The sequence below is a fragment of the Clarias gariepinus genome, chromosome 1, assembly GCF_024256425.1.
Source record: "Clarias gariepinus isolate MV-2021 ecotype Netherlands chromosome 1, CGAR_prim_01v2, whole genome shotgun sequence".
NCBI lineage: Eukaryota > Metazoa > Chordata > Actinopteri > Siluriformes > Clariidae > Clarias > Clarias gariepinus.
Genome location: NC_071100.1, coordinates 51520001 through 51545000, shown reverse-complemented (window position 1 = coordinate 51545000; position 25000 = coordinate 51520001). Strand labels below are relative to the sequence as shown.

General features: G+C 45.2%; 2 protein-coding genes across 3 annotated transcripts in view; one reads left to right on the top strand and one right to left on the bottom strand.

Annotated features, from left to right (window-relative positions):
* Positions 1-3901: 3901 nt before the first annotated feature.
* Positions 3902-9757, bottom strand: slitrk3b (SLIT and NTRK-like family, member 3b). Its single transcript, XM_053497483.1, has 2 exons — positions 9519-9757; positions 3902-8838 (listed from the first exon to the last, which is right to left on the bottom strand). The coding sequence occupies exon 2, from the start codon at positions 8817-8819 to the stop codon at positions 6246-6248; it is 2574 nt and encodes an 857-aa protein (XP_053353458.1). The 5' UTR covers positions 8820-8838; positions 9519-9757; the 3' UTR covers positions 3902-6245.
* Positions 9758-12269: 2512 nt separating this feature from the next.
* nrd1a (nardilysin a (N-arginine dibasic convertase)) overlaps positions 12270-25000 on the top strand; it is a 17480-nt gene continuing 4749 nt past the window's right edge. Inside the window, exons 1-23 of one of the 2 annotated variants that reach the window (XM_053497482.1) lie at positions 12270-12302; positions 13624-13793; positions 14050-14317; positions 14646-14727; positions 15588-15741; positions 15941-16014; positions 17089-17184; positions 18048-18170; positions 18268-18325; positions 18623-18696; positions 18848-18917; positions 19060-19137; positions 19238-19358; positions 19521-19579; positions 19686-19740; positions 20001-20105; positions 20262-20385; positions 20666-20752; positions 22206-22325; positions 23414-23465; positions 23587-23737; positions 24038-24165; positions 24614-24776. In XM_053497482.1, the coding sequence (XP_053353457.1) occupies positions 13645-13793; positions 14050-14317; positions 14646-14727; positions 15588-15741; positions 15941-16014; positions 17089-17184; positions 18048-18170; positions 18268-18325; positions 18623-18696; positions 18848-18917; positions 19060-19137; positions 19238-19358; positions 19521-19579; positions 19686-19740; positions 20001-20105; positions 20262-20385; positions 20666-20752; positions 22206-22325; positions 23414-23465; positions 23587-23737; positions 24038-24165; positions 24614-24776 (2391 nt within the window). In that variant the 5' untranslated portion in view covers positions 12270-12302; positions 13624-13644. Of the gene's footprint in view, positions 12303-12350; positions 12514-13623; positions 13794-14049; positions 14318-14645; positions 14728-15587; positions 15742-15940; positions 16015-17088; positions 17185-18047; positions 18171-18267; positions 18326-18622; positions 18697-18847; positions 18918-19059; positions 19138-19237; positions 19359-19520; positions 19580-19685; positions 19741-20000; positions 20106-20261; positions 20386-20665; positions 20753-22205; positions 22326-23413; positions 23466-23586; positions 23738-24037; positions 24166-24613; positions 24777-25000 lie in introns of those variants that run through there. The other variant, XM_053497481.1, reaches the window with a different exon arrangement.

Genomic DNA, 25000 nt, shown 5'->3' with positions numbered 1-25000 from the left:
CTCGCTCTTTATTACCCCTGCTGCACCGACCGACAGCTTCCGGTTGCTGGGCAACAGCGGTCACATGACCAGTAGAACAACACCGTTTTTTACTAAAGGAGCTGGAAATAGTGGTGTAGAGCAACACGCCGCCGAGACGCTGATGAAACGTCTGAGCAACGCGACCTCGGCTTACAGGAAGGCCCGAGCGATGAAGAGTTAAACGCGGCGGAGTGTTTATAAGTCACATTATCACCTTAATTACCACTAATGAAGCGCTAACAAAGTGAACTACGCTCACTGTGCTCACACCTAACAGCACACAGCTGTCTCACTCTCCACTGGTGAGATCTCACCTCTCTCGTCCCCTATCTCACTCCTCGCATCTTACTCCCAAGGTTTCCTTAAGTCTTACTCACCATATAATGATCACATCTCACTCTCCACACTTCACTCACAACGTCTCACTCCTCGTGACTCATGTCACATGACTTTCTCCTTATGTCTCATTTCTCAGAGATCTCTTTTCGTCTCTCACACGTCATGTTTTCTCTCCCCATGTCTCCTTTCTTTCTGACATCTTCACTCCCTTTTTAAAAGTCTTTCTTGCTCTTTTTCTTTATAATTTAGTTTTTCTTTAGTTTTCTTAACATTTTTTTTCCTGGCTTTTTTCAATTGTTTTGTACATTTCATTAGTTTTTTCTTTCTATTTTCTTTTTCTTTATCTATCTGCCAAGTTTATGTGATTTTGAAATTTACTTTTTCCTGGATTCTTTTTTTCTTGAACTCAAAATCCCTCTTTTGCGTGAGATGAGTTAAACACACACACACACACTCTTTACCTTTTTATCCTGCACCATTTCTTCACATCACTTCATATCTCTTTACGTTCTGCTAAGACAAAAAGTTCTTTGTGGACACCCAGACATTGATGTTAATACCAGTTTAAAAGTTTATCTATGTGTGTGTGTGTGTGAGAGCGTGTGTGTGTGTTACATCTCATAATATAGAAGCATGACACAATTATGTAAATGTGATGTTTATTAGTGTGATGCGAGTCCAGTCTGAGGAAATGTGTGTTTGTGTTCAGGGTTAGCTGAAGTGCACCGTCGCTACACTCATTAAAAATCACATTATGCTAATTCTCCAGCAGGGTGTGAAAGTGTGTGTGTGTGTGTGTGTGCACGCGCAGTGTTTCCGCCAGCGAGGTCATTAGCGGTGAATTTGGCCATTACGGAGCTAAAGTGTGTGGTTTATTTACAGCGCTGCGCTAATGAGCAGCAGGAGGTTGAGCGCGCGTTCCCTCCTTATTAAAGCCATGTCTTCCTGTTAGCGTCCTGTGCTAATTTTAGCATTTTTGCTCATTTCCTGTAGCGAGTCCTCGTTAGCGCTGGAGTTCATTAGTGCTGTGTGTTTCTTCGAGTCACAGCTCACACGCTCCGGGCCTTTAGATGCTCACACACTCGTCATTATCACAACATACACTAACACAGTTGCTTATATACACATACTAACAAAGTGAGACAGACAAAGAGAGAGATGGAGAGTGAGACAGACAGGGAGATGGAGAGTGAGACAGGCAGAGAGATAGAGAGATTCTTTATTGTAATTGTACAGGATACAACAAAATTAAATGTGTGTGTGTGTGTGTGAGAAAGAGAGAGATGTATGTGTTACAGAGTAATAGAGTGAGACAGGGATTACGTAAATGACAAAAAGAGTGAGACAGAGTGTGACAGGCAGAAAGAGAGAAAGAGGAAGTTTAAACTCCGCCCCTTTCCCCTCAGGCTCATTTAATAAGAACAAGAAGCGTTACGCAGTGTTACCGTAGCATGACGTAGCATTAACGTAAGCATGTAACACGCATTCCTGTGGCCAATGAGCACCGGCCATCATAGAGACAGAATTATTGCGCAGTATGTATAAACGGAGCAGCAGTGTGTGTCTGACACACTTTAATATCTGCACACACACACACACACACATATACACACACACTTAGTTTATACCATTAGTTGTGCTATTTTTAGCCCAGTAGTTGGATCAATAAGGACGTAACCGGAGGAGCTAACGCTAGCAGCTCGGTTATATTTAGTGTTTCTTACACATACGCAGCTTCGACGCAAGAGACGCTGTTCCCGCTAACCGCATCGCACCATACTGCGGGAAACTCGCGCTAATGTTCGGCTAACAATGATGGGCTAGACCTACAGGAAGGTCAGGGGGGACAGGGCAGAGACCTCCCATGGGAGAGAGAGAGAGAGGGGAGTGGGATAACTGGGGACGGAAAGAGACAGAGAGTGAGACAGGGTGAGAGGAATAAAGAGAGTGAGAAGGGGAATAGAGAGAGAAAAACAGACAATTAGTGAAGGATGAGTGGAGGAGAGAATGTGGCAGGGAGAAGACCTGAGACAGAGATGAGCTGATGACAGAAAGAGACAGTGAAACAGACAGCATGACACTGGCAGAAAGTGAGACAGATGAGTGGATCACTCAATGAGCGACAGAGAAAGAGATGGAGAGTGAGACAAATAGAGAGTAAGACAGATAAAAAAATACGGCAGAGAAGAGTAGATTTCAGAAAGCAAAAAATAGACCATGAAACAGATAGAGAGTGAGACAGGTATAATTGCATGTCGGGTAGAGATTGAGACAGGAATAAATGGATGATAGAGAGTGAGACAAATGGATAGTCAGACAGATAGAGAATGAGAGAGATAAAGTGAGACAGGTATTAAGTGGGTGGCATATAGAGAGTGAGAGATACAGAGTGAGACAGGTAAAGAGTGGGAAAGAGAGTAAGACAGGTAGAGTTTACATTCCTTTGGTTTCCCAATAACAAACATGATAGTATGACATCACTTTGACTCGCTGTTTAGCACTAAGTACCTTTACTATAAAGTATGATTAGCTAATTAATCACTAGCAAGCTAGCTAACGTTGAGCTATGAGTCACAAAGATATGGAAGGGAGCGGTAAAAGTGATATCACATGATCACATTGTGATCGTAAGCCCCGTCCCTGATTGACTTCTTCTGCAGTGGAATATTAATATCATTCTAGCAAAACAACCATTCAGGCAACTAGCACTTTAGCTTTTTACCAGTCCTTTAGCTAATTATCGCCCAATAACAGTTCAGGTCATTTTCAATGCAGTCCATAATTAAATGTAGCACCTTATGACATTAGTTTTCTCACAGCAGCATTTAAAGACTACAAACTAACTTCAAATATGCTTTTTTACATCCTTTAACACCTCCAAAGTCTTAAAACTCAAAAGTGAGCATGCGGATGCATGTGTCCTCACACGGGCATGCTGGGCTTCTAACACGCGATCTTCGTCCAATTAGTGCTTGCAGTGCTCTAATTAGATATTCTCTATTATAAATGTATAATAGGTTTTAATAAATAGATTTTAACGTCAGTGTGGTGATACAGGAATCAGCACACAAAAGAACTGCAATTCATAACTGAATCGATTCCCCCTGCCCCGCCTATCTCTACTAATCATCTAACCTGATTTGTCTAGATATTAAACTAGATAATTGGCAATCCCTGCATCAGTGATGTCCAAAGCGCTAAAAATTAATATTAAAACAGTGTTATGCTGTTGTTCAATTCACTACTTATTTTGCTCCTAACATAAAAAATTAGCATGCTAGTCAATTAGCAAAAAAAAAGAAAGAAAAAAAGCTAGCAAGTCAACTGTTTTGCAAATCAGCTAGATATCAATTTATAAAGTGAGTTATAAGGTCATGTGTATGCTATAGAAGTAAGTGTATTCTGTGAGTTTAAATAGTGTGTGTGTGTGTGTGTGTGTGTGTGTGGTATATGTGTTTGTGTGTGATCCACACTTCAAAGTAAACTTGGGAAACTAAATAAGTGCACAGTAGCATGAGGAGCGCTTAGCAGTTAGCGTTTATCCTCCTTTATTCAGTTCAGGCTAAACGAGAGGCAGAATCATCGTACACTGATTAATTAAACATGATGTACAGGAATAATAATTAATAATAATTAATAATTAATAACACTGAAATAGAAGAATAAATATAAGCACACGTCCTGCACGCAGATGGATGATTATAAACCGCGCGTCTGGCCTCTGCGCCGTCCGTCGCTGTGAGCAGGTTAAATGCTGAATAAAAACGCTGTACAGTTTCACTCCGCCGCTAAAATTTTGCTAATCACAAAAAAGAAAAAAAGCAAGAACGAAAGGAATCCACAGAAAAAAGCCAGGCTTCATACCACAGATGTCCATATTAGTGCCCGGGGGAGAGAGGGCGCTCTACTGATACCGAAACCCTTAAACTAGCATGCTACCGTTTCTTTGGGTACAGCCCACAAAAATTTGCCAACATTAGCTAGCCAGTTTTTAACTTTTTTTTTTTTTAACATTAGCTACCTGTTCTTTGGGAATGTTTTTCTGATGTTAGCTAGCTAGCAATATTGGTTTGTGGATTTTCACAAATTCTTTTACGATAGCTTGCTTTAATTTAAGGAATTTTCTCTGATTTTAGCTAGCTAGCTTGTGGGTAACTTTAGTTAGGTTTGTTGAGGAAATAATATTAATATGCAGTGTTTATATTTGTTCCAAGTTATTTCATTTTTTTTTTTTATTTTGTTCCAGGAATTGTTGTTATCAAACTAGTTTGACGCTATGTTTTAAAACTAGCTGCCTTTATTTATTACATAAAATTTGTGTTTGGGGGGGTTACACTGATAGTCATTTTTAACTAGCTAAGTTTTGTTTGTGTAAACTTTCTAACATAAGTAAGCTATTTTTAACCATATTTAGCTTTATTTTGGGCAGTTTTTGCTGACATTTTTCTGCTAGCTAGTGGTAGCACTTTCCTAATCATTTAAGTAAATATATATATTTTTTTAGATTCTAAAAGAATCTTGAGTTTTTCTTTTTTTTGATAGCCACTGACATTTTTTTACTTGATTAGCATGACGGCTTACAAGCTACTGGTAGCAGAAGGTATATTTCTTAGCAGCAAGATATGGAAGACTGGAAGTTTTGTTTGAAGTAATGTTAACAATTAAACATTCATGCATCCTCGACAAGCATTCTGAAATAAATATTTACATCTCGAGCATATTGGGGTATGTTAGTGTGCTAGCTAATTAAGGAAATGCTAACTATGCTTTCTTCCAGCTATTCTAGAAGCTTTGTGTCTAAAGTAGCTAAATGTTCAATTTTTAAAATATAAATATAGATAAATGAGAGTGCGTCGGGTCGTTACGCGTGATGTAGTTCGGCTACTGTTAGTGCAATAAAACAACCGCAAGTACAAACAACGGCGTTAAATCCCAGCGTATTATAGTTCACAGTATTTCATGCAAAATTAACACAATTATATAATTTTAAAATAAAAAACTATGCTGCGTGCTCGTAGCGGGTATATTTTTGTCGACGTCATTGTGTTTGCACGCGACGTCGCGCCGGATGACGTTAAACATTATAGGATACTACAGTAACAGTGCAACGAGTTCATTATTTACTGCTAAAGTTTTTGTTTTGTTAAAATCTGCTTCGTTAATATAAAACTTTTTGTAAATATGCTTTAAAACAAAACACATTTTACTCAGTAAAAAAAAAGGAAAAAATACTTTCATGACGTACACATCTAAAAATACACGATTGTGACATCATTATTCATAACATGACGATCCACCTCTACACCTGAATGCTCTACCAGAACCGCAACCGAACACTGAGAGACTCAACACCGTTCTCAGCTGCTATTTACCTCACGGTCTAGCCCTCCATAAACACATGGGAAGGTCAGGGACACCTCACGATTGTTACATGACGTACACGTCTTTAGCGTGAACGTTGTTTCGTGGCACGCCTGCTGTTTTCATGTTTTTGCGCATAAACCTGTTTAAGAATGTCTCCTGAGTCTTTTACATTACACATCGACTACTTGTGAACGCTCCTTTCAAATTCCTCATCGCGCCATGGCGTATGTAATGATGTCATCAGCTACGTAGGTGTCTAATATGGAGATCTGTGGTTTAGACGCATCATTCCTTCCTTTTGCAGATTTGTCCATTTGCTCTAAATCTGTGTTTTAGATAAATAAACTGTAGTTGTATAAAAATAATTATCTTTACATGGTTGCTGGCTGCTCTCGTGAAGGCACTTGTTATAAAACTCCGAGTATGCGGATTTCCTCCAGAGCAACACGGTGTTCAGTCTTTATTCGATCCTGGAAGAAAGTTGACGGGAAAGTTAAGACTCTTATTTTGTCATAAACGTTTTAAAACTGATACGACCTCTCCAGGGCCTCGACGTAATCCATTTTGGTTTTCAGTCTCGCGCTGAGGTTGGGGTAACCGCTTGCGGTTTGATTAGCGCAGTCTGTCCTCGGCTCTATGTCCGTTGTGACCGCTTGCTTTGGACTGATGTCCCCTAACCAGGAACTGGTCCCGAAAAGGCTGTGTACCAATCCCACTTTAGGAGTCGGGCCTTGGCTGTCAATCACAGTCGGACAGAGTATCCCGTTCCCGTGGAAACCAGCGATATCCGTTACGGTGTTGATCGGAGCATGGCTTACTATAGTTGTCCACTCCTCCTCTTTTTCCAGCGCCGTCCTGTAATTGGAGCTGCTCTCTCCGCAATCAGCCCCTTCCAACTTGCACTCCATCGGCCCTGCCTCCTCCTTGCAAAGCCCTATAGGTTCCGCCCCATCTCGCCCCCGCTCATAAGCCGCACATTGTGAAGACGGCACACTGATGCACTCATAGACGTGATTAGAGGGTGGAGTTTCAGGCAGTGTCGGTGGAGTTTCTGTGAATATTCCACACTCCATCTGAATTCCAGTTAGCCCCGCCTCTTCCTGCTTTCTAAAAGGAAGCTTGTCACGCTTTTTCATGACGAACGTGCAAAGTGCAGCCGCGGCAAAGAATGACGAGACTAGCAGAACGACGAGGCTTAGGACGAGCACGGAAAGAGGAATGACAGCTTTAGGAGGGAACGAGGGAGAAAACTCCATCTCATGTTCATCCGGGGACAAGGACGGTTGTAAAAGTTCGGGGCAAATCCCCTCCGGGGTCACAGAGCGCAAATCTTTTCCCAGCATGGCATCCGGAGTTTTACATAGCACCTCGCCAACTATAACCACAGAGCTCAATGTCTCCAGCCACTGTTTTAATGGAACAATGTCGCACGCACAGTCCCAGGGGTTCTGATTCAGGTCGATTTGCACCACAGCATGTAGGTGCTCCAAAACCCCACCCACAGGCAGATGAGGGAAGTAGTTGTTGCGCAGGTTGAGCCGAGCAAGCGAAGTTCCTTCAAAAGTGCCTATAGGAAGTGAATGTAGAAGATTGTTATTAAGAAACAAAAGTTGAAGCGCAGGCATCGGGCTAAACGCTGCCGGCTGAACTTCCTTTATTTCGTTATATTCAAAATACAGGTAGTGAAGGTTTTGCAGGCCATAGAACATGTCCGCCATTAGCTTCTCGATGTTATTCCCGTTTAGGTACAGGCTGCGTAAATTAGGTAAGTTGCCAAATGCCCCTTCCTGAATGTAAAATATTTTATTATTTCCCAAGTGCAATAAATCCAGACTGGAAAAATTCCAAAAGTCAGACCTGTGTATCCTTTGAATCAGATTCCCACTCAGGTAGAGCTTCTTTGCATTTAGCGGTCGTGGCGTTAGCTCAGAAACGTTGTGAAAGCCGTTTTCCTTGCAATTCACGGTCAAGCCAAGATCGTTGATGTGCAAGTTGCAGGTGCAGCCAATGGGGCAGATGATGGGGATGGGTGGCCTTGTTTCGTACCCGGCGATCGGCGGGTGGTTTGGATACATGCTGCGAGGAGTGGGCGGGGTTTTTGATGGCCTTGGCCTTCGCGTCGGTTTCACATTCTTCTGTTCAACAGATGACACTGTATTCTGGTTTGCAGAGAACATAGACGAAGGCTTGGTTGGTCTCGCTCTTCCTAACGAATGAGGGATTCCCAGACTAGCCTCAATCTCGGCATCAGTCAGGTTCGGGCAGAGCTCACGCCGCTTGATCTCTCGCAGGTCTTTCCCATGCAGGTGAAAGGGGTACTCGCAGGTGATCTCACCCACCACAGATGTGTATGGTATTCTATCCAGCCAGGCCCGCAGCTGGACAATATCACAAGCGCAGTTCCAGGGGTTCTCCTCCAGCTGAATCTCCATCAGGTTTCTCCCAATGTACTCCAGGGCTCCTCGGTAGCTCAGGCTCTTGAGGCGGTTTCCTCTCAGGTCCAGGTGTGTAAGGGAAATGGATCTGAAGAGGAACGGAGGTAAAGCAGGTATCAGGTTATCATTGAGGATCAGCACCCGAAGTTTGTGGAGGTGTCTAAAAGCGCCGCTCTCGATCCGCCTGATGACATTGTAGTCAGCCTGCAGGTATTCCAGGCTCTCCAGGCCAAGGAACGTGTCATTGCGGAACACCTCCAGCTTGTTCTCGTGGAGATAAAGCCTCTTCAAAGAGCTCAGTCCATTAAATGCACCGGCTTGGATGTCTTGCAACGCATTGTTGCCCAAGTTCACGGCAATGGCGTTGTTCAGGTGCAGGAAGCTGTTAAAGTACAGCTTGCGCAGCGTGTTCTTCTGCAGGTACAGCTTGAAAGGTCTGATCCAGGACTGGGCCACCTGGCTAATGTTGGTGAAACCTTTGCCATCGCAGTGGACATGGAACAGGCCCTCTTTCAACTCGCAGTAGCATGGATGGAAGCAAGGTTCGTCGATTTCCTCCGATTCATCCAACAGAGGGATGGGAGTCGTCCGGACGAGAACGACACTGACGCTGCTTAGAAGGACGATCCACAGCATCGTTCCTCCGTACGTGGACAACATCAGAAGCTCCTTTACAGCACTGGAAATGAACAGAGAGTGAAAGTGTGGTTATGATCTCTGTGAACACTTCTTTAGAATGAACATATTGAAAGATCGGTGTGTGTGTGTGTGTGTGTAGCCCTGAATATGGCTGGATAAAAGCGTACGCCCACCGTGCTGCTGCAGTCTGAAGGCTTCACCGTCCCTGCGGGGCCTCCAGAGTTTGCTAGGCAGCTATAAATGACTCAGGAATATTAAAGAATCTCCTTGTGGGAAATCTCTCTCGCTCTCCTCCCTCATTAGCTAATGCGAGCAGCCGCGGGGATGTGAGGGGAATAAAACCACCGCCGGATCGATGGAGATTAAACATGCCTCCGGTGCTAAAATGGAGTCCGGACTACTGGGAGAAGATGTTTAGCACACGGAGGAGCGATGATCCGGCACTGTTTTTTTTGTGTGTGTGTGTGAGATAAACATGGCAGGTCGAGATGCGGATACAAGATGTCTCTGATTTATTGATCGTGTCTTCAAGGCAAACAGACCCGACAAGGCACGTTAACACGTCACGTATCACGTACATGCGTTATAACGCGTTGGAAACGCAGGATTTGGGACACAGCCCTGAGTCATCTCTGAGCCCCATCATGTGCGCAGCAATGTAACACACAGAAACAATGTTCCTCCGTGTGTGTGTGTGTGTGTGTGTGTGTTAATACTCACCCTGGTCGCTGATCTTGTGCATGTCGCTCCGGTTGAGCCGCGCGCGCGTTCCCGTCAGATGCATTGCTCTGCTCGCGCTGAGGCGGATGGGAGCGCGAGGACGTGACGGGACTGCACCAGTGTGTGTGTGTGTGTGTTTTAGGATGCAGCTCGAGCTGTCACCGGAGGAGGAGAAAACCGGAGGATGCGATTCGGTGAGCAGCGGGAAAATCCTCACCGACTCCTCCCGCGCGCGCCTGTGTGTGTGTGTGTGTGTGTGAGCGACCGTGCGCTGCGTGTGATGACGATAATGACGGTGTGTGTGTGTGTGTGTGTGTGCGCGCGCGTGTTTTTCTTATCATCTATCGCATCCTCCAGCTCGCGCGCTCCTGACTCTCGTGAAATGGCGGAGTTAGTTTGTGTTAGCATTCGTGCTAACTGTTTCCACAGCCACGACTGAGTGTCTTTCCCCCCCAACAAATGATCAACACATCTGAGGAGAATGTTGACATTCTGAGGAATCCTGAGGTGTTTTTCCCCTCACACTCTGTGTAAAACACCGGGATGGTGCTAGCTAGCTGAGGTGTTATCCTCCTGACAGTCCTGACTCGGCGTCTGAACTTCTCAGTTGCCTAGCAACGCTCTTCTCGCTTTAACTCCACATGTGTTGTGGTATTGCGTTTCAGTCTGAATAAAAACAACAAACAGAATAACGTGGAGGTTTCCTTCGGCGTTAAGCGGAACGCGTGTGACTGTAATCACAGTGATGTTATTTTATCAGACATCAGATGGGTATATTGTCAGGCATTTATCACCACCTCAGAGGTAACTGTTAGTCTTTCTAACAGTTTTGATGAAGTTTCTTTGTAAAAGACGGAAATAATTTTATAATTAGCTACAAATTTTTCCATAGTCATCGTACAATTTAGCCGTTGCCTAGCAACAGGCTTCTCTCATTAACCATATGGATGTGAATGTTTTTGTTTGTTAATGATAACGACTAATAGAATAACACAGAGATTTATTTCGACGTTGAGCAATATTTGTCTCGACAACGTAATTACAGCGAGGTTGAGTCTTTAATCAGACATTTATCACCATCTCTGAGATAAATGTTAGTCTTCTTAACAACATTGTTTGTAAAAGACGCTAATCTTTTATATCTAGCTACAGTTTTTTTCCTTAGTTGCCATACAATGTCGCTGCTGCCTAGCAAAAAGATTCTCATTTTAACCATGTGAATGTGAGTGTTTTTGTTGCCTTTATAAGTATCTTTTTTATGTATTTTCTTAAGTTAGTTGTTGTTGTTGTATTTCCCATTGCTCCCATCGAGGACTTGCCACAGCAGACCATCCGATCCCCACAACTTGACACAGTTTTCACGCCGGATGCCCATAATAACACAACCCTCTCATTTTGTCCCACTGGATCCAGTGGCTGAGGTCTGAGCATTGGGTGGCAATTGAACCCTGGCCTTCAACATAACAGAAGAGAAACCTGTTATAGTGTTTGTGTGAATGAATTAATGTTTAGAAGTTGTGCCACATTAGTAGGTCTCATTGTGGCACAAAAAATGCTAATAAGCCTTATGCTAAGGAGAATTTGAGACATATTAAAGTTTATTACAGTTAAATTATTGACGCATCTGGGAGAAAAACGGTGTTCTTTATAATCCTAAAACGTTTTTACTGTATAAAAGACTAGCTTATATTTTGCTAGCTAGCTATAGGACTCTCCGCCACAGGCACATTATACTCAGCATGCTCAATGCAGAGATTCTAAATGATGTTTTCTGGTTGAGTTTCTTCCTCACCCACTCCACCCTCTGTGCTGTGGTTATGCTGTGAACACACTGCGCCGCTAATGCTAAAGTACATGCTGTCAGTGGAATTGAAACGCTACACAATTGCACTATATATTAACATATAGGCCTATTCATATTTCCTGTTCTACTGAACTTCCAGCGTCCTAACACACAGTATGAGTGCAGATCAATCCCTGCTATCCATTATCACCCAGATGAGGATGGGTTCCCTGTTGAGTCTGGTTCCTCTCAAGGTTTCTTCCTATTACCATCTCAGGGAGTTTTTCCCATCAGGGACAATTCGATCATTTAGATTTATACACATTTTCTTACATTTCATACACATATCCATAATTTTCTTTGATTGTGTAAAGCTGCTTTGTGACAATGACCACTGTTAAAATTGCTGTATAAATAAAACTAGACTGAATCTAATTGAATTTAATCTTTGAAATGTAATATTTACAGTTGTTTCAGTTAATTACAGTTCCTATGTTTTTTACATGTACTAGCTTTCAGTAAGTGCTTCATCCTGAGAACACTGAGTTCTGAGGGAATTCTGACCTCATAGGACTGTACTTTGAGCTCCACCTGGCGGTTGAACTGATAAACTGCAACAGAAATGTACGACTTGACTTTTTGCCTTGACACCAGGGGAGGAGGATCATTTAAATCACGTGAATAAATATTGTAATGATGAATATTAATGATATTATGAGTGTGTGTTATAAACACTGGGAAGAAAATAAAAATAAAATCATGATCTGAATTGACTTAAAGGTTAAACATTATTTATTTCTACACAGCATGTAAACAAGCACAGAAACACAAATTAAATGTTTCATATTTAATGAATAAATGTTTTATTTGTGTACACAAACACGTGTCGAAGCTCAGACCAATCAGAACTCAGCACCACGGTAGGGCTGGGCCAATCAGAGCCGGGGTTGTTACGGAGGGTTCAACCAATCAGAGGAGAGCAGGGTGAAGTCCGGCTAAAGGTAAGAGAGAGAGAGAGAGTGTGTGTGTGTGTGTGTGTGTGTGTGTGTGTGTGAGAGAGAAAGAGAGAAACTGTAACACTGTAACACTGTAACGACTCCCTGTGTAACGGAGTAACGGCGCGCGTGTGTAAACCGGAAACAATGTGACATGATCAGAAACATTCTGACACGCACGTGCTGGAGCCGACTTCCGCTCGCGCGCCCCGGTCAGGTCGGTACAGCGCGAGCTTTCCACTCTCATCAATACACGTGATCATAATATACCAGTAGAGGTGTGTGTGAGTGTGTATGAGCGTGTAGAGGTGTGTGTGAGTGTGTGTGAGTGTGTGAGTGTGTATGAGCGTGTAGAGGTGTGTGTGAGTGTGTAGAGGTGTGTGTGAGTGTGTATGGGAGTGTGTAGAGGTGTGTGTGAGTGTGTAGAGGTGTGTGTATTGGAGTGTGTGAGTGTGTATGAGCGTGTAGGGGTGTGTATGAGCGTGTAGGGGTGTGTATGAGCGTGTAGGGGTGTGTATGGGTGTGTAAGGGGGTGTAGAGGAGTGTATGGGACTGGGAGCGTGTAGAGTTGTGTGTGAGTGTGTAGAGATGTGTGAGTGTGTAGAGATGTGTGAGTGTGTAGAGATGTGTATGTGTGTGAGTGTGTATGAGCGTGTAGGGGTGTGTAGAGTTGTGTATGAGCGTGTAGGGGTGTGTAGAGTTGTGTATGAGCGTGTAGGGGTGTGTACGGGTGTGTAGAGGAGTGTATGGGACTGTGAGTGTGTAGAGTTGTGTATGAGTGTGTATGTGGACAGGGGTAGCTCAGGGGTTAAGGCATTGGACTACGGTTCGGAAGATCCCAGGTTCAAACCCCACAACCACCAGGTTACCACTGTTGGGCCCTTGAGCGCGGCCCTTAACCCTCAACTGCTCAGATGTGTAATGAGATAAAAATGTAAGTCGCTCTGGATAAGAGAGTCTGCTAAATGCCTAAATGTAAATGTAGAGGAGTGTGTGGGTGTGTACAGGCGTGTGGAGGAGGAACCCAGGATTAAATCATCCGTTTTATGCACGCGCACACACATACACACGCGCGCACACACACACACACACACACGTGTCTCTTATCTCTCAGCCCAGCTTATACCATACCTGCTTGTGTAGATCTGGTTTGATGTTTGTGTGTGTTTGTGTGTGTTTGTGTGTGTTTGTGTGTGCTGCAGTTAAGTGTGAAGTTTACCTGGCTGTGTTAGAGTGTGTGTTAGTATTTGTAGATTGTGTGTGTATATGTGTTTTACTCGTTCTCTTGTTTTGTCCTCCCCCTTTCTTTCTCTCTCTGTCTCTGTAGTGCGCACGTCTCCGTGTCGAGATGCCCAACAAGTCTAAACAGTGTGTGGGGAGTGTGTCGGCTCAGAGCGCCGCTGCAGATCGAGGGGAACCGAACCCTGGACCGGGACAGCAGGAGAACCGAGGGGACGATGACATCATCAAGTCTCCCAGTGACCCAAAGCAGTACAGGTGAGACCTCACAGGTTGAGGGTCTTTCTCAATGTGGGGCTTGAACCTAATACCTTCCGATCAGAACTCTTACACACACACACACACACAAACACACACACCCCCCTCTTGCTGTTTGTCTCGCTAATGTGTCTGTCTCTTTATCTCTCTCTCTCTGACCCTGTCTGTATCTTGTCCTGTCTATCACTTTATCTATCTTTTGTTCTTTTCCATCTCCTTTGTTGTCTCTCTCTCTCTCTCTCTCTCTCTCTCTCAGGTACATAGAGTTGAATAACGGCCTTCGTGCTTTGCTGATCTCAGACTTCAGCAGCTCTGAGGGAAAATCCGATGATGATGAAGATGACGACGATGACGACGACGATGACGATGATGATGACGACGATGATGATGAGGACGAGGAGGATGATGAGGAAGATGACTCTGGAGAGGGGACAGATGATGAGTCAGAGGAGGAAGATGAGCAGGATGGTGAGGATGAGGAGAGGGAGAGGAACAAGAAGAAGAAGAAGGATTCGGAGAAACAGGTCAGTGACCTGAACTCTCTCTCTCTCACACACACACACACACACACACACACACACACGTTAGTTGCCAGTAGTTTGTAGTAGTGTGTTAGAGTCAGTGAGCCTAGCATATACGCTTGGTCTGGTAAAACTCTAATAAGGGGCCAGAAACCAAGAACCAGCTGGAACATCCTGAGAGAGAGAGATGAGAATAACACCAAATATGGAACATGGAACCCGAATAGGGTCAGATTTTTTGGGAGCAATTAATCATGTAGACAGTGTGGGCTTTTTCAGTATTTTGATGTGTGTGTGTGTGTGTGTGTGTGTGTGTGTGTGTGTGAGACAGTCAGCAGCGGCCCTGTGTATCGGGGTGGGAAGTTTCAGTGACCCCGAGGACCTGCCGGGACTGGCGCACTTCCTGGAACACAGTGAGTGTGTACACGACTATTTCATTCCATCTCTCACTGCTTTGTGTGTGTGTGTGTGTGTACATGTGTGTTTTAAGTTTTAGGTTTCCTGTAGCTGTGTAATTACCTAGAACCTTCTGTTTGACCTCGCTGCATCTCTGGCTCCCCCTAGTGGTGGCACGAATATGATGTGAAAGCGTAAACTGTTTCTGGGCGTTTTATTGGTGCGGCAGAGACGCAGTGATTCAGTACAAATCTGTAAAATAATAAATAACACACTTTAATAATGTAGGAGTTTCGAGGCTCGTTGCTGTCACCCTCGGTGTCCCACCCGGTGTCCCCCGGTGTCCCCCCGGGGCAGTGTCCAGGGCCTTTGTGCACCAGTTCAGCTCCACTCTTGACAGCTTCCTGAGGCGAGTCTCGTGGCGTGTTTAAGTCGGCGTGCGCGTCTGATCCGACTCTTTCACCCGCCGCGTTCCCTCAGTCGCTCTGTTTTATTCGGCTCTAAACAACAGCGTGCTGTAACTCCGCGAGGGTTTCCTGTGTGAAGTGTTAGCAGTCGATTCTCTTCTGGGAAAAGATTTTTTCCGAGTGCTGTGGTTTACTGTGGCATCGATCTCGTCTAGTGGGAAACACTTTCCCCTCGTCCTGAGCGCGGCTCTCGTCTCCTCGGCTCCACTCTCGGTTCTCCTGTGAATTCTCAGTGCATCTCCTCAGCAGGTCTCTCCAGATCGTTGTGTGCTCTCAGTAAGATCGCTCTCGCTACAGTCCCAGAACGTTCCCTGATCTCTAGCACGCAGACCTACTGTACCGTGGGGCTGTGTCCCAAATCATCAGATCATGAAGTCACATATTGTTTGTTCTCTCCCCCCGTGTGTTAGTGGTGTTTATGGGCAGTGAGAAATACCCGCGTGAGAACGGATTCGACGCTTTCCTGAAGAAACACGGGGGCAACGATAACGCCTCCACCGACTGTGAGAGGACGGTGTTCCAGTTTGACGTGCAGAGAAAGAGATTTCGGGAAGCCCTTGACAGGTACATCACTCCTACCTCAGAGGTGAACTTAGAGACCAGGACACACACACACACACACACACACACACACACACGCACGCACGCACGCACGCTCAGAACCACAGATTAGAGTCAGAACCATAGATTAGAGTATGAACCATGCTATACCTGCACTGTGGTGTGTGTGTGTGTGTGTGTGTGTGTGTGTGTGTGTGTGTAGGTGGGCTCAGTTCTTCATCTGTCCCCTGATGATCAGAGACGCAGTAGACAGGGAGGTGGAGGCTGTCGACAGCGGTGAGGAATCTCTCTCTCTCTCTAACACACACACACACACACACCAGACACAGAGTGACTGCTCATCAGCGTGTTATTAGCATATCATTAGCATATTATTAACAGGAACAGACACATTATAAGTCCATTAGCTCTGCATGTGTCTGAGTAAAGTGTAGGTTAATAACGTTTTAGGAGCAGCTCGTTAAAGTCATTAACGAGGGCAGGCACACACAGAGACGTGTGTGTGTGAGTGAGTGTGTGAGAGTGAGTGTGTGAGAGTGAGTGTGTGAGAGTGTGTGTGTGAGTGTGTGAGTGTGTGAGAGTGAGAGTGTGTGAGAGTGAGAGTGTGTGAGAGTGAGAGTGTGTGAGAGTGAGAGTGTGTGAGAGTGAGAGTGTGTGAGAGTGAGAGTGTGTGAGAGTGAGAGTGTGTGAGAGTGAGAGTGTGTGAGAGTGAGAGTGAGAGTGTGTGTGTGTGTTAGTGAGAGTGTGTGTGTGTGTTAGTGAGAGTGTGTGTGTGTGTTAGTGAGAGTGTGTGTGTGTGTTAGTGAGAGTGTGTGTGTGTGTTAGTGAGAGTGTGTGTGTGTGTTAGTGAGAGGGTGTGTGTGTGTTAGTGAGAGGGTGTGTGTGTGTTAGTGAGAGGGTGTGTGTGTGTTAGTGAGAGGGTGTGTGTGTGTGTGTGTGAGAGGGTGTGTGTGTGTGTGTGTGTGAGAGAGTGTGTGTGTGTGTGTGTGTGTGAGAGTGTGTGTGTGTGTGTGTGTGTGAGAGTGTGTGTGTGTGTGTGTGTGTGTGAGAGTGTGTGTGTGTTAGTGAGAGTGTGTGTGTTAGTAAGAGTGTGTGTGTGTGCTGAACCTCTGACTGGAGGATGTTTTATCTCTGATTGTTCCTCAGGTGTTCTCCTCGCTAACTCCCTGTGAGTGGAACCTGAACCGCTCGTCTCGGCCCTGAGCCCTGATCTCGTCACGGCTGTGTTAGCGTAGCGTCGTACAAAGCGTCTCGTCTTCCACTGCCGCTTACTTTTAGTAACGGACTGAAACTCGGGTAGAAGAAACACGATCCAGAACTAAGAGACATTTGGTTTTTGTTGTGTTTCAGAGTTTCAGCTAGCGAAGCCGTCGGACTCGCACCGTAAGGAGATGCTGTTCGGCAGTCTGGCTAAACCTCACCACCCCATGGGCAAGTTCTGCTGGGGTAACTGTCCTCACGCACCGTGTGTCTCTCACACACACACACACACACACACACACACATTCGCACTGCTCTGAACAGCAGCAACCTTTAGACCCTCATTCCACACACAGATGACATCAGCTGTGCATTTGTGAATGTGCTAGTTAATGCTAACACCGCTAAAGGGTTTATGCTAACGGCGATGTGTGTCACACATACACTATACTAATGACTGTCTTTATCTTTTAACTTTGTATAATATCATATTTCGAACAGCAGCATAGGATCCGTAACGAGACGTTAGCTTTATCGCTCTGCCGCTACAAGGTTTCATTAAGACGCTTCATAATTGTTTCTCATTTCTGTAACTTAAATTATTGTCATGTAAAAGTCATGTTGCTCAATTCAGATTATTTTGGTCAGATTGGATTTGTGTGTCCTGACGGGTCACAATCATAAATACACAAGATATTTAAAACACGTCATGTTGGTGCGAGCACTCGTTCGTTACAAACGCTGCTTGTGATTTAACAGAAACCTGCTTGGGGTTTTGCTAACACGTTACCGTCTGGGAGTGTTTGTGTTAGCGAGACGGAAACATCTGGAACATTAAAACAGATCTCAGTCATGATTAATCGTTTATTTTTTAAAAGCCTGAAGTGCTGCTGTAACTGCAGTTAGCATCAGCTGCTTAGCACGTATCCTGTGGCGATGAAGCGCTAACACCGTGTCCAGGCTCGTTAACCTCGTTAGTGTCGCTACTTGTTCTTCTTCTTTCTCTTTGCTGATCTGCGCTGCACTCATGCTAACGCACCTGTCTCTGGGCTGTGTCCTAATGTCCTGATGGACACCGTGCCCTAACGAGGTGTGCTTTATCGTCTAAGGGAACGCAGAGACTCTGAAGACGGAGCCGAAGAGGAACAAGATAAACGTGTACAAGCGTCTGAGGAAGTTCTGGAAGCGACACTACTCCGCTCACTACATGACGCTCGCCGTGCAGTCCAGAGGCAAGTACACGTCAGTACCCGCTGAGCGCGCGCGTTCTCTCACGGCGCACGCGGAACCCTAACGGTGTGTGTGTGTATCCCGTCGTTTGTCCCTCAGAGACGCTGGACACGCTGGAGCAGTGGGTCCGAGAGATCTTCAGCAGCGTCCCTAACAGGTGAGTAGCAGAACTGCACCGAGGGCTGATCCCAGGAGATGATGTCATCGTGGCTCTTACAGCAACCGACCAATCAGCAGCTTCGCTTTCCTTTTTTTTCCACATCTGGGCTTTTATTCCCTTCTTTTTCTCTTCATTTCTTTCATTCTCTTTCTTTTAAAAAAACATTTATTGTAGTTGTTTTTTCTTTTCCGTTTATTTGGTTGGTTAGATTAAAAAAAATATTTTAGTTCTTTAATAATAATAATAATAATTAGAGTAGTAATGATGTTAATGCTGAAGCGTTTGGTGTTGCAGCGGCCTGCCCAGACCCGAGTTCTCTCACCTGCTGGAGCCGTTTAACACTCCGGCCTTCAACAAACTCTACCGAGGTAACGCAGCGTGGGCGTGTCCCAATCCACACACCCCAATCACAACCATTCACACTGCCTTTTCAGCACTTCTCATAAAAACACACATTTAGGAAGCATCATATCTATATATATATTTATATATATGTGTGTGTGTGTGTGTGTGTGGTAGTGGTACCTGTGAGAAAAGAACACTCCCTCACCATCACCTGGGCATTGCCCCCTCAGGAGAAGCACTACAGGTGAGTTCCCTCCAGTAAGAGCTCCACCTGGACGACTACACAGAGCTACACCATCACTAATGTCACTCACCTGAACGCCTCGCCACAAGGTTAGACAGTACTTGTGTTAATGTGTGTGTGTGTGTGTGTGTGTGTGTTTTAGAGTGAAGCCATTACACTATCTCGCCTGGCTCATCGGTCATGAGGGAGCCGGCAGCATCCTGTCTCTGCTCCGGAAAAAGTACATCTCTCTCTCTCGCGCGCACACGCACACGCACACACACACACACACACTCTTTCATTTAATACACTCTTGTATACATTTTTGTGTGTGTGTGTAGGTGCTGGGCGTTGGCTCTGTATGGTGGTAACAGTGAGACGGGGTTTGATCAGAACTCCACCTACTCCATCTTCAGCATCAACATCACACTCACTGACCAAGGCTTCCAGAACTTCTACCAGGTCTGCACCGCGCGTATAGGCACCGCGCGTATAGGCACCGCGCGTATAGGCACCGCGCGTATAGGCACCGCGCGTATAGGCACCGCGCGTATAGGCACCGCGCGTATATTAACATAAGTGACTGTAGTAAACGCTGGAGTTAGAGGTGTACTCGTTGTGCAGGTGGCTGATCTGGTGTTCCAGTACGTGAAGATGCTGCAGCGTCTCGGACCTCAGCGCAGGTGAGACGCTCCCTGTTGTTTCATGCTCTTCTACTGTGACGTGATAAACACACACATGGAATCACACCTTATGTTATTCTTTAAGAGTCGTGATGTTTTTTTGCAGAATTTATGAGGAAATCCAGAAGATTGAAGCTAACGAGTTCCGCTTCCAAGAGCAGGTATGCTAATTAGCATTTAAGCATTAGCATTCGTGTTGTGATTAGCAGTAGCGGTGTGGGGATGATGTAAAGTTCAAAGTGTTTTGTGTAATTGTCCTACAGAAATATGAAACATTGTTCGTTTGTTAGCGCTAGCGTTTATGGTTACGCTATCAGTGTTAAAAAAATTTTATTTTTGATATTATATTTGTACAGTGTTAGCTGGGCATGTAATATTATAACAGAATTATGTGATCGTGTGTGTGTGTGTGTGTGTGTAGACAGATCCGATTGAGTACGTGGAGGACGTGTGTGAGAACATGCAGCTGTTCGCTAAAGAGGACTTCCTGACAGGAGACCAGCTGCTGTTTGAGTTCAGTCCTGAGGTAAACACACACCGTTTAGCAAATTAGCAATCTAGCGCTAACAGTACATAGCTTCTTAATAACCGAGATGTAGAGCCTGAAATGCTCATCAGTATTGCTATCATCCATCTAATGGATGTGTGTGTGTGTGTGTGTGTGTGTGTGTGTGTGTGTCAGGTGATCGGCTGTGTCCTGAATCTCCTGACTCCAGATAAAGTGAACCTCCTGCTGCTGTCTCCGGAGCACGAGAGTCTCTGTCCTCTACAGGAGAAGTGGTTCGGCACTCAGTACAGCGTCGAGGGTGTGTGTGTGTGTGTGTTAAGTAGGAACTAACACACTGCAGTAAAAGATGATGTCATGCTGCACCTATTTGTCACAATATCTAAAGAATAATTTGTTTGCCAAAATGATTGACTGAATGAGAGAGAAATGACTCAATCGATTCACTGGTCAGGCTGTGTGAGCGCGCGCGGTGTGTGAGCGCGCGCGGTGTGTGAGCGCGCGCGGTGTGTGAGCGCGCGCGGTGTGTGAGCGCGCGCGGTGTGTGTCTTAGCATGTGACGTGGTGCTGTTGTGCTTCAGATATCCAGCAGCAGTGGAGCGATCGCTGGGCCTCAGACTTCGAACTAAACTCAGACTTCCATCTTCCTGCTGAAAACCAGTTCATTGGTGAGATACACACACACACACACACACACATACATTTAGGCATTTATCAGACACTCAAAAAGTGCCTTAATGTTTACATCACTGGATAGATACTTACACTGGGTTAACTAGGTTAATAACTAAGTGCGATTAGTCCAACAACTGGGAAGAGGGTTTTTTCAGTCCAAGTACTGGAGAAACAGATACGTCCTGAGTCATCGTTTAAAGATCGTCTAAGTCTCTGCTGTACGGATATCCAGAGGAAGTTCGTTCCACCACCTAGGTGCCAGAACAGAAAAGAGTCTGGATGAATGCCGCCCTCGATCAAAGTGGCAAAGTCGTCAGCAGTCAGAGAGGAAGGGGCAGGAGGAGTCGGTGGGTTGAGTAGTGAGGAGAAGATGTTGTGGAGTTTGCCAGGATCATGTGCAGAGGCTTCCAGCTTTTCTCTGTAGAATGTAGTTTCGGCAGAAGTCACATCACATGAGAATTTGGAAAGAAGAGTCTGGTAAGAGATGAGATCTGCACCAAGTTGCGATTTCTTCCATCTTCTCTCCGCAGTTCTTAATTCTCTCCTGTTGTTGCGCAGTACATCAGATAGCCAAGGAGCAGGACAAGATGTCTTCCTTGGTTTAGATGACAGCGGGCAAAGGAGATCTATGGATGAGGAGAGAGAGGAGAGGAAAGTTTCAGTCGCAGTCTCTAGTGGTAAAGAGGAGAAGGAGTCTGGGTCTGGGAGGAATGATAGGGTGTATGAAGACACAGAGGAAGGGGAGACAGAGTGAAGGTTTCTGCGGGTAAAAGAGACATTTTGGTGGTTAGGTTTACATAGAATAGGAAGGGTTATAGTGAAGGATACCAGATAATGATCAGATTTATGAAGAGGAATAGTAGTGATATCTGTGACTGGGGAAGGGCGGCAGAAAACAAGGTCGAGAGAATTCCCTGCCTTGTGTGTAGGAGGGCAGCTGTTTAGGGTTAAAGAGAAGGAGTTAAGGAGAGGGAGAAGGAAAGAGGATTGGAGTTTATCAGATGGAAGGTTGAAATCTCCTAGAACAGTGAGAGGAGTGTTAGCAGAAGGAAAAAGACTAAGAAGTATGTCCATTTCATCTAGAAAGTTTCCTAGAGAGCCAGGAGGACGGTAAATAACTAAGATGTGGAGGTTAATTGGAGAGGTTACCTTAACTGCATGAAATTTAAATGATGAAAAGCTGAGATGAGACAGGGTGATAGGCGAGAAGGACCATCTCTTGGACAACAGGAGACCCGTACCACCACCTCTGCCAGTTTCTCGTGGAGTGTGAGAAAATTGCTTTAGACATAATTGCTTTAGACCTACTTCAATCAAACTGTACTGTGTGCACATACACACACACACACACACACACACATATACACATACATACCTACACACACACACACACACACACACACACACACACCCTCTGTGCTCACTCTGTGTGTTTTGTCTCCTCAGCGACGGACTTTACACTGAAACCCTCGGATGCGGAGGACACGGAGTTTCCTGTGAAAGTGGCCGACACTGAGCGAGGGTGTGTGTGGTACAAGAAGGACAACAAGTTCAAAATCCCTAAAGGTGTGTGTGTGTGTGTGCGTTCGCATGTGCATACTCTATACTCCCAGAGGTATTCTCTGTCCTGCCTTCACATGGTTCTGAACCCGAGTAACATCTAATTCTTAATCCATAGTGTTTAATATAACGTTGGCCCCGCCCCCTGTGCAGCAATAACAGCTTCAACTCTTCCAAAGGGTTTAGGAGTGTGTTTATGGGAATATGTAACCGTTCTTCTAGAAGCACATTTGTGAGTTCAGACACTGATGTTGGACGAGAAGGTGTGGCTCGCAGGCTCCGCCCCTAATTCATCCCAAAGGTGTTCTATCAGGTTAAGGGTCAGGACTCTGTGCAGGACAGTCAAGTTCTTCCACACCCAACTCCCTCATCCATGTCTTCATGGACCTTGAACAGAAGGGGACCATCGCCAAACTGTTCCCACAAAATTAGGAGCACGAAATTGTCCAAAATATCTTAGTATGCTTAAGCATTTAGAGTTCCTTTCCCTGGAACTTGGGGGCTGAGCCCAACTCCCGAAAAACAGCCCCATGTCAGTTCCTACTGACCTCACAAATGATCCTCGAGGACGGCCAAAAATTCCCATAAACACACTCCTAAACCTTGTGGAAAGCCTTCTGAGAAGAGTGGGAGGCTTTATAGCTGTACAGGGGGCGGGGCCAACAGCATATCAAACCTTATGGATTAGGAATTGAATGTTACATATGCATGTGAAGGTAGGGGAGCCAATACTTTTGCCAACATAGTGTATATGTGTTTGTGTGCACACGTGTACCTGCAGGAATTCACTGTGCTGTAAATACGTTTTTGTGGTTTTAAATGTAAATATTCTCTCCGAATAAACGGAACAAACCAATCACAATTCAGAGCCTGCATGCTAAGCTATCTGCTAGCTAGCGAGCTGCTGGATGTCATGGAAACTTAAGGTTCTGTTCTGATGGGAATAAATCGGGGAGGAAACATGGAGGGATTTACATCTGAGAGCGTGTGCTAGTTTATAGCGTTTAGTTTTTAATGCTACGTTAGATGAATTTTTTATTGCCATGTTCAGAACCCAGTGTCTCACTCGCGCTTTCTCTCGCTCTCTGTCTCAGCCTATGTCTGGTTCCATCTCATCTCCCCGCTGATCCAGAAGTCCCCTAAGAAGTGAGCATAGAGATTTCTACAGTTTCAGTGTTTACATAATAAAGGTGCTTCCACATCTTCACTGTCTCTCTGTCTCTGTCTCTGTCTCTCCCCCCCTGTCCCCCTGTCCCGCTGTCCCCAGCCTGGTGCTGTTTGATGTGATGGTGAACATGTTGCTGTACAGCGTGTCAGAGCCGGCGTACGAGGCTGACGTGGCTCAGCTCGAGTACAAACTCACAGCCGAGGAGCACGGACTCGTCATCAAGGTCAAAGGGTTCAACCATAAACTACGGGTGAGACACACACACACACACACACACACACACACACACACACACACACACACACAGTCAACTGTTTCTTCTCGTCTCTCTCTGTGTATGCTACCAACCTTTCTTCTCCCTTCCGCTCCTTTTTCCTCCTGCAGTGGTGTGTGTATTCGTCCTTCTCTTCGTGCTCATCTACACTCTGTTCATTTCCTCCTGTTCCTTTTCTTTCTCCTCTTCTCCCTCCTGCTCTTCTTTTTCTTCTCATCAGTAATAGACCCTGACCTTGGTGTGTGTGTGTGTGTGTGTGTGTGTGTGTGTTCACAGCTCCTGTTTAACCTGATTGTGGATCATCTGGCTGATTTCTCGGCGCCGCCGGACGTCTTCAGCATGTTCACTGAGCAGCTGAAGAAATCTTACTTCAACATCCTGATAAAGCCTGAGAAACTCGCCAAGTGAGTGTGTGTTCTCTCTCTAACACACACACACACACACACACACACACACACACACCGGTTCTATTTATCAGTAAGGTTCAATAAGGAACTGAAGGAGAACTGTGTATTGAAGCTTGAAAACATAAATGTAGATTTTAATGGATGCGTTATATTCTAATTAAAATATAACACATATATAATATAATATAACACATATATAATATAATATAACGCATATATAATATAATATAACGCATATATAATATAACGCATATATAATATAATATAACGCATATATATAATATAATATAACGCATATATAATATAACGCATATATATTATAATATAACGCATATATATATATATATGTATATAATATAACGCGTGTGTGTGTGCGTGTGTGCGCGTGTGTGTGCGCGTGTGTGTGCGTGTGTGTGTGTGCGTGTGTGTGCGCGTGTGTGTGCAGGGACGTGCGCCTGTTGATCCTGGAGGCCGAGCGCTGGTCAGTGGTGCAGAAGCACCAGGCGGTGGTGGAGGGGATCGGCGTGGACGAGCTGATGGAGTTTGTGCGCAGCTTTAAGGCGGAGCTATACGCTGAGGGCCTGGTGCAGGGGAACCTCACACGCACGGTACACACCCCCGTGCCTTCTGATTGGCTGGGAGGGGAAAGGGGCGTGGCCTAGCCATAGCTTATATCTTAGTCATTCAGAGCTGATTATGTGTAACACGTGAGTCTGTCTATCACTGGGTCACACCCGCACTGAGTGGGCGGAGCATCAGACAGCACAGGCATCTGATTGGACAGCAGCAAGTTTAATAACGTATACAGTCTCGCTTGTTTTGACCTTTAGTA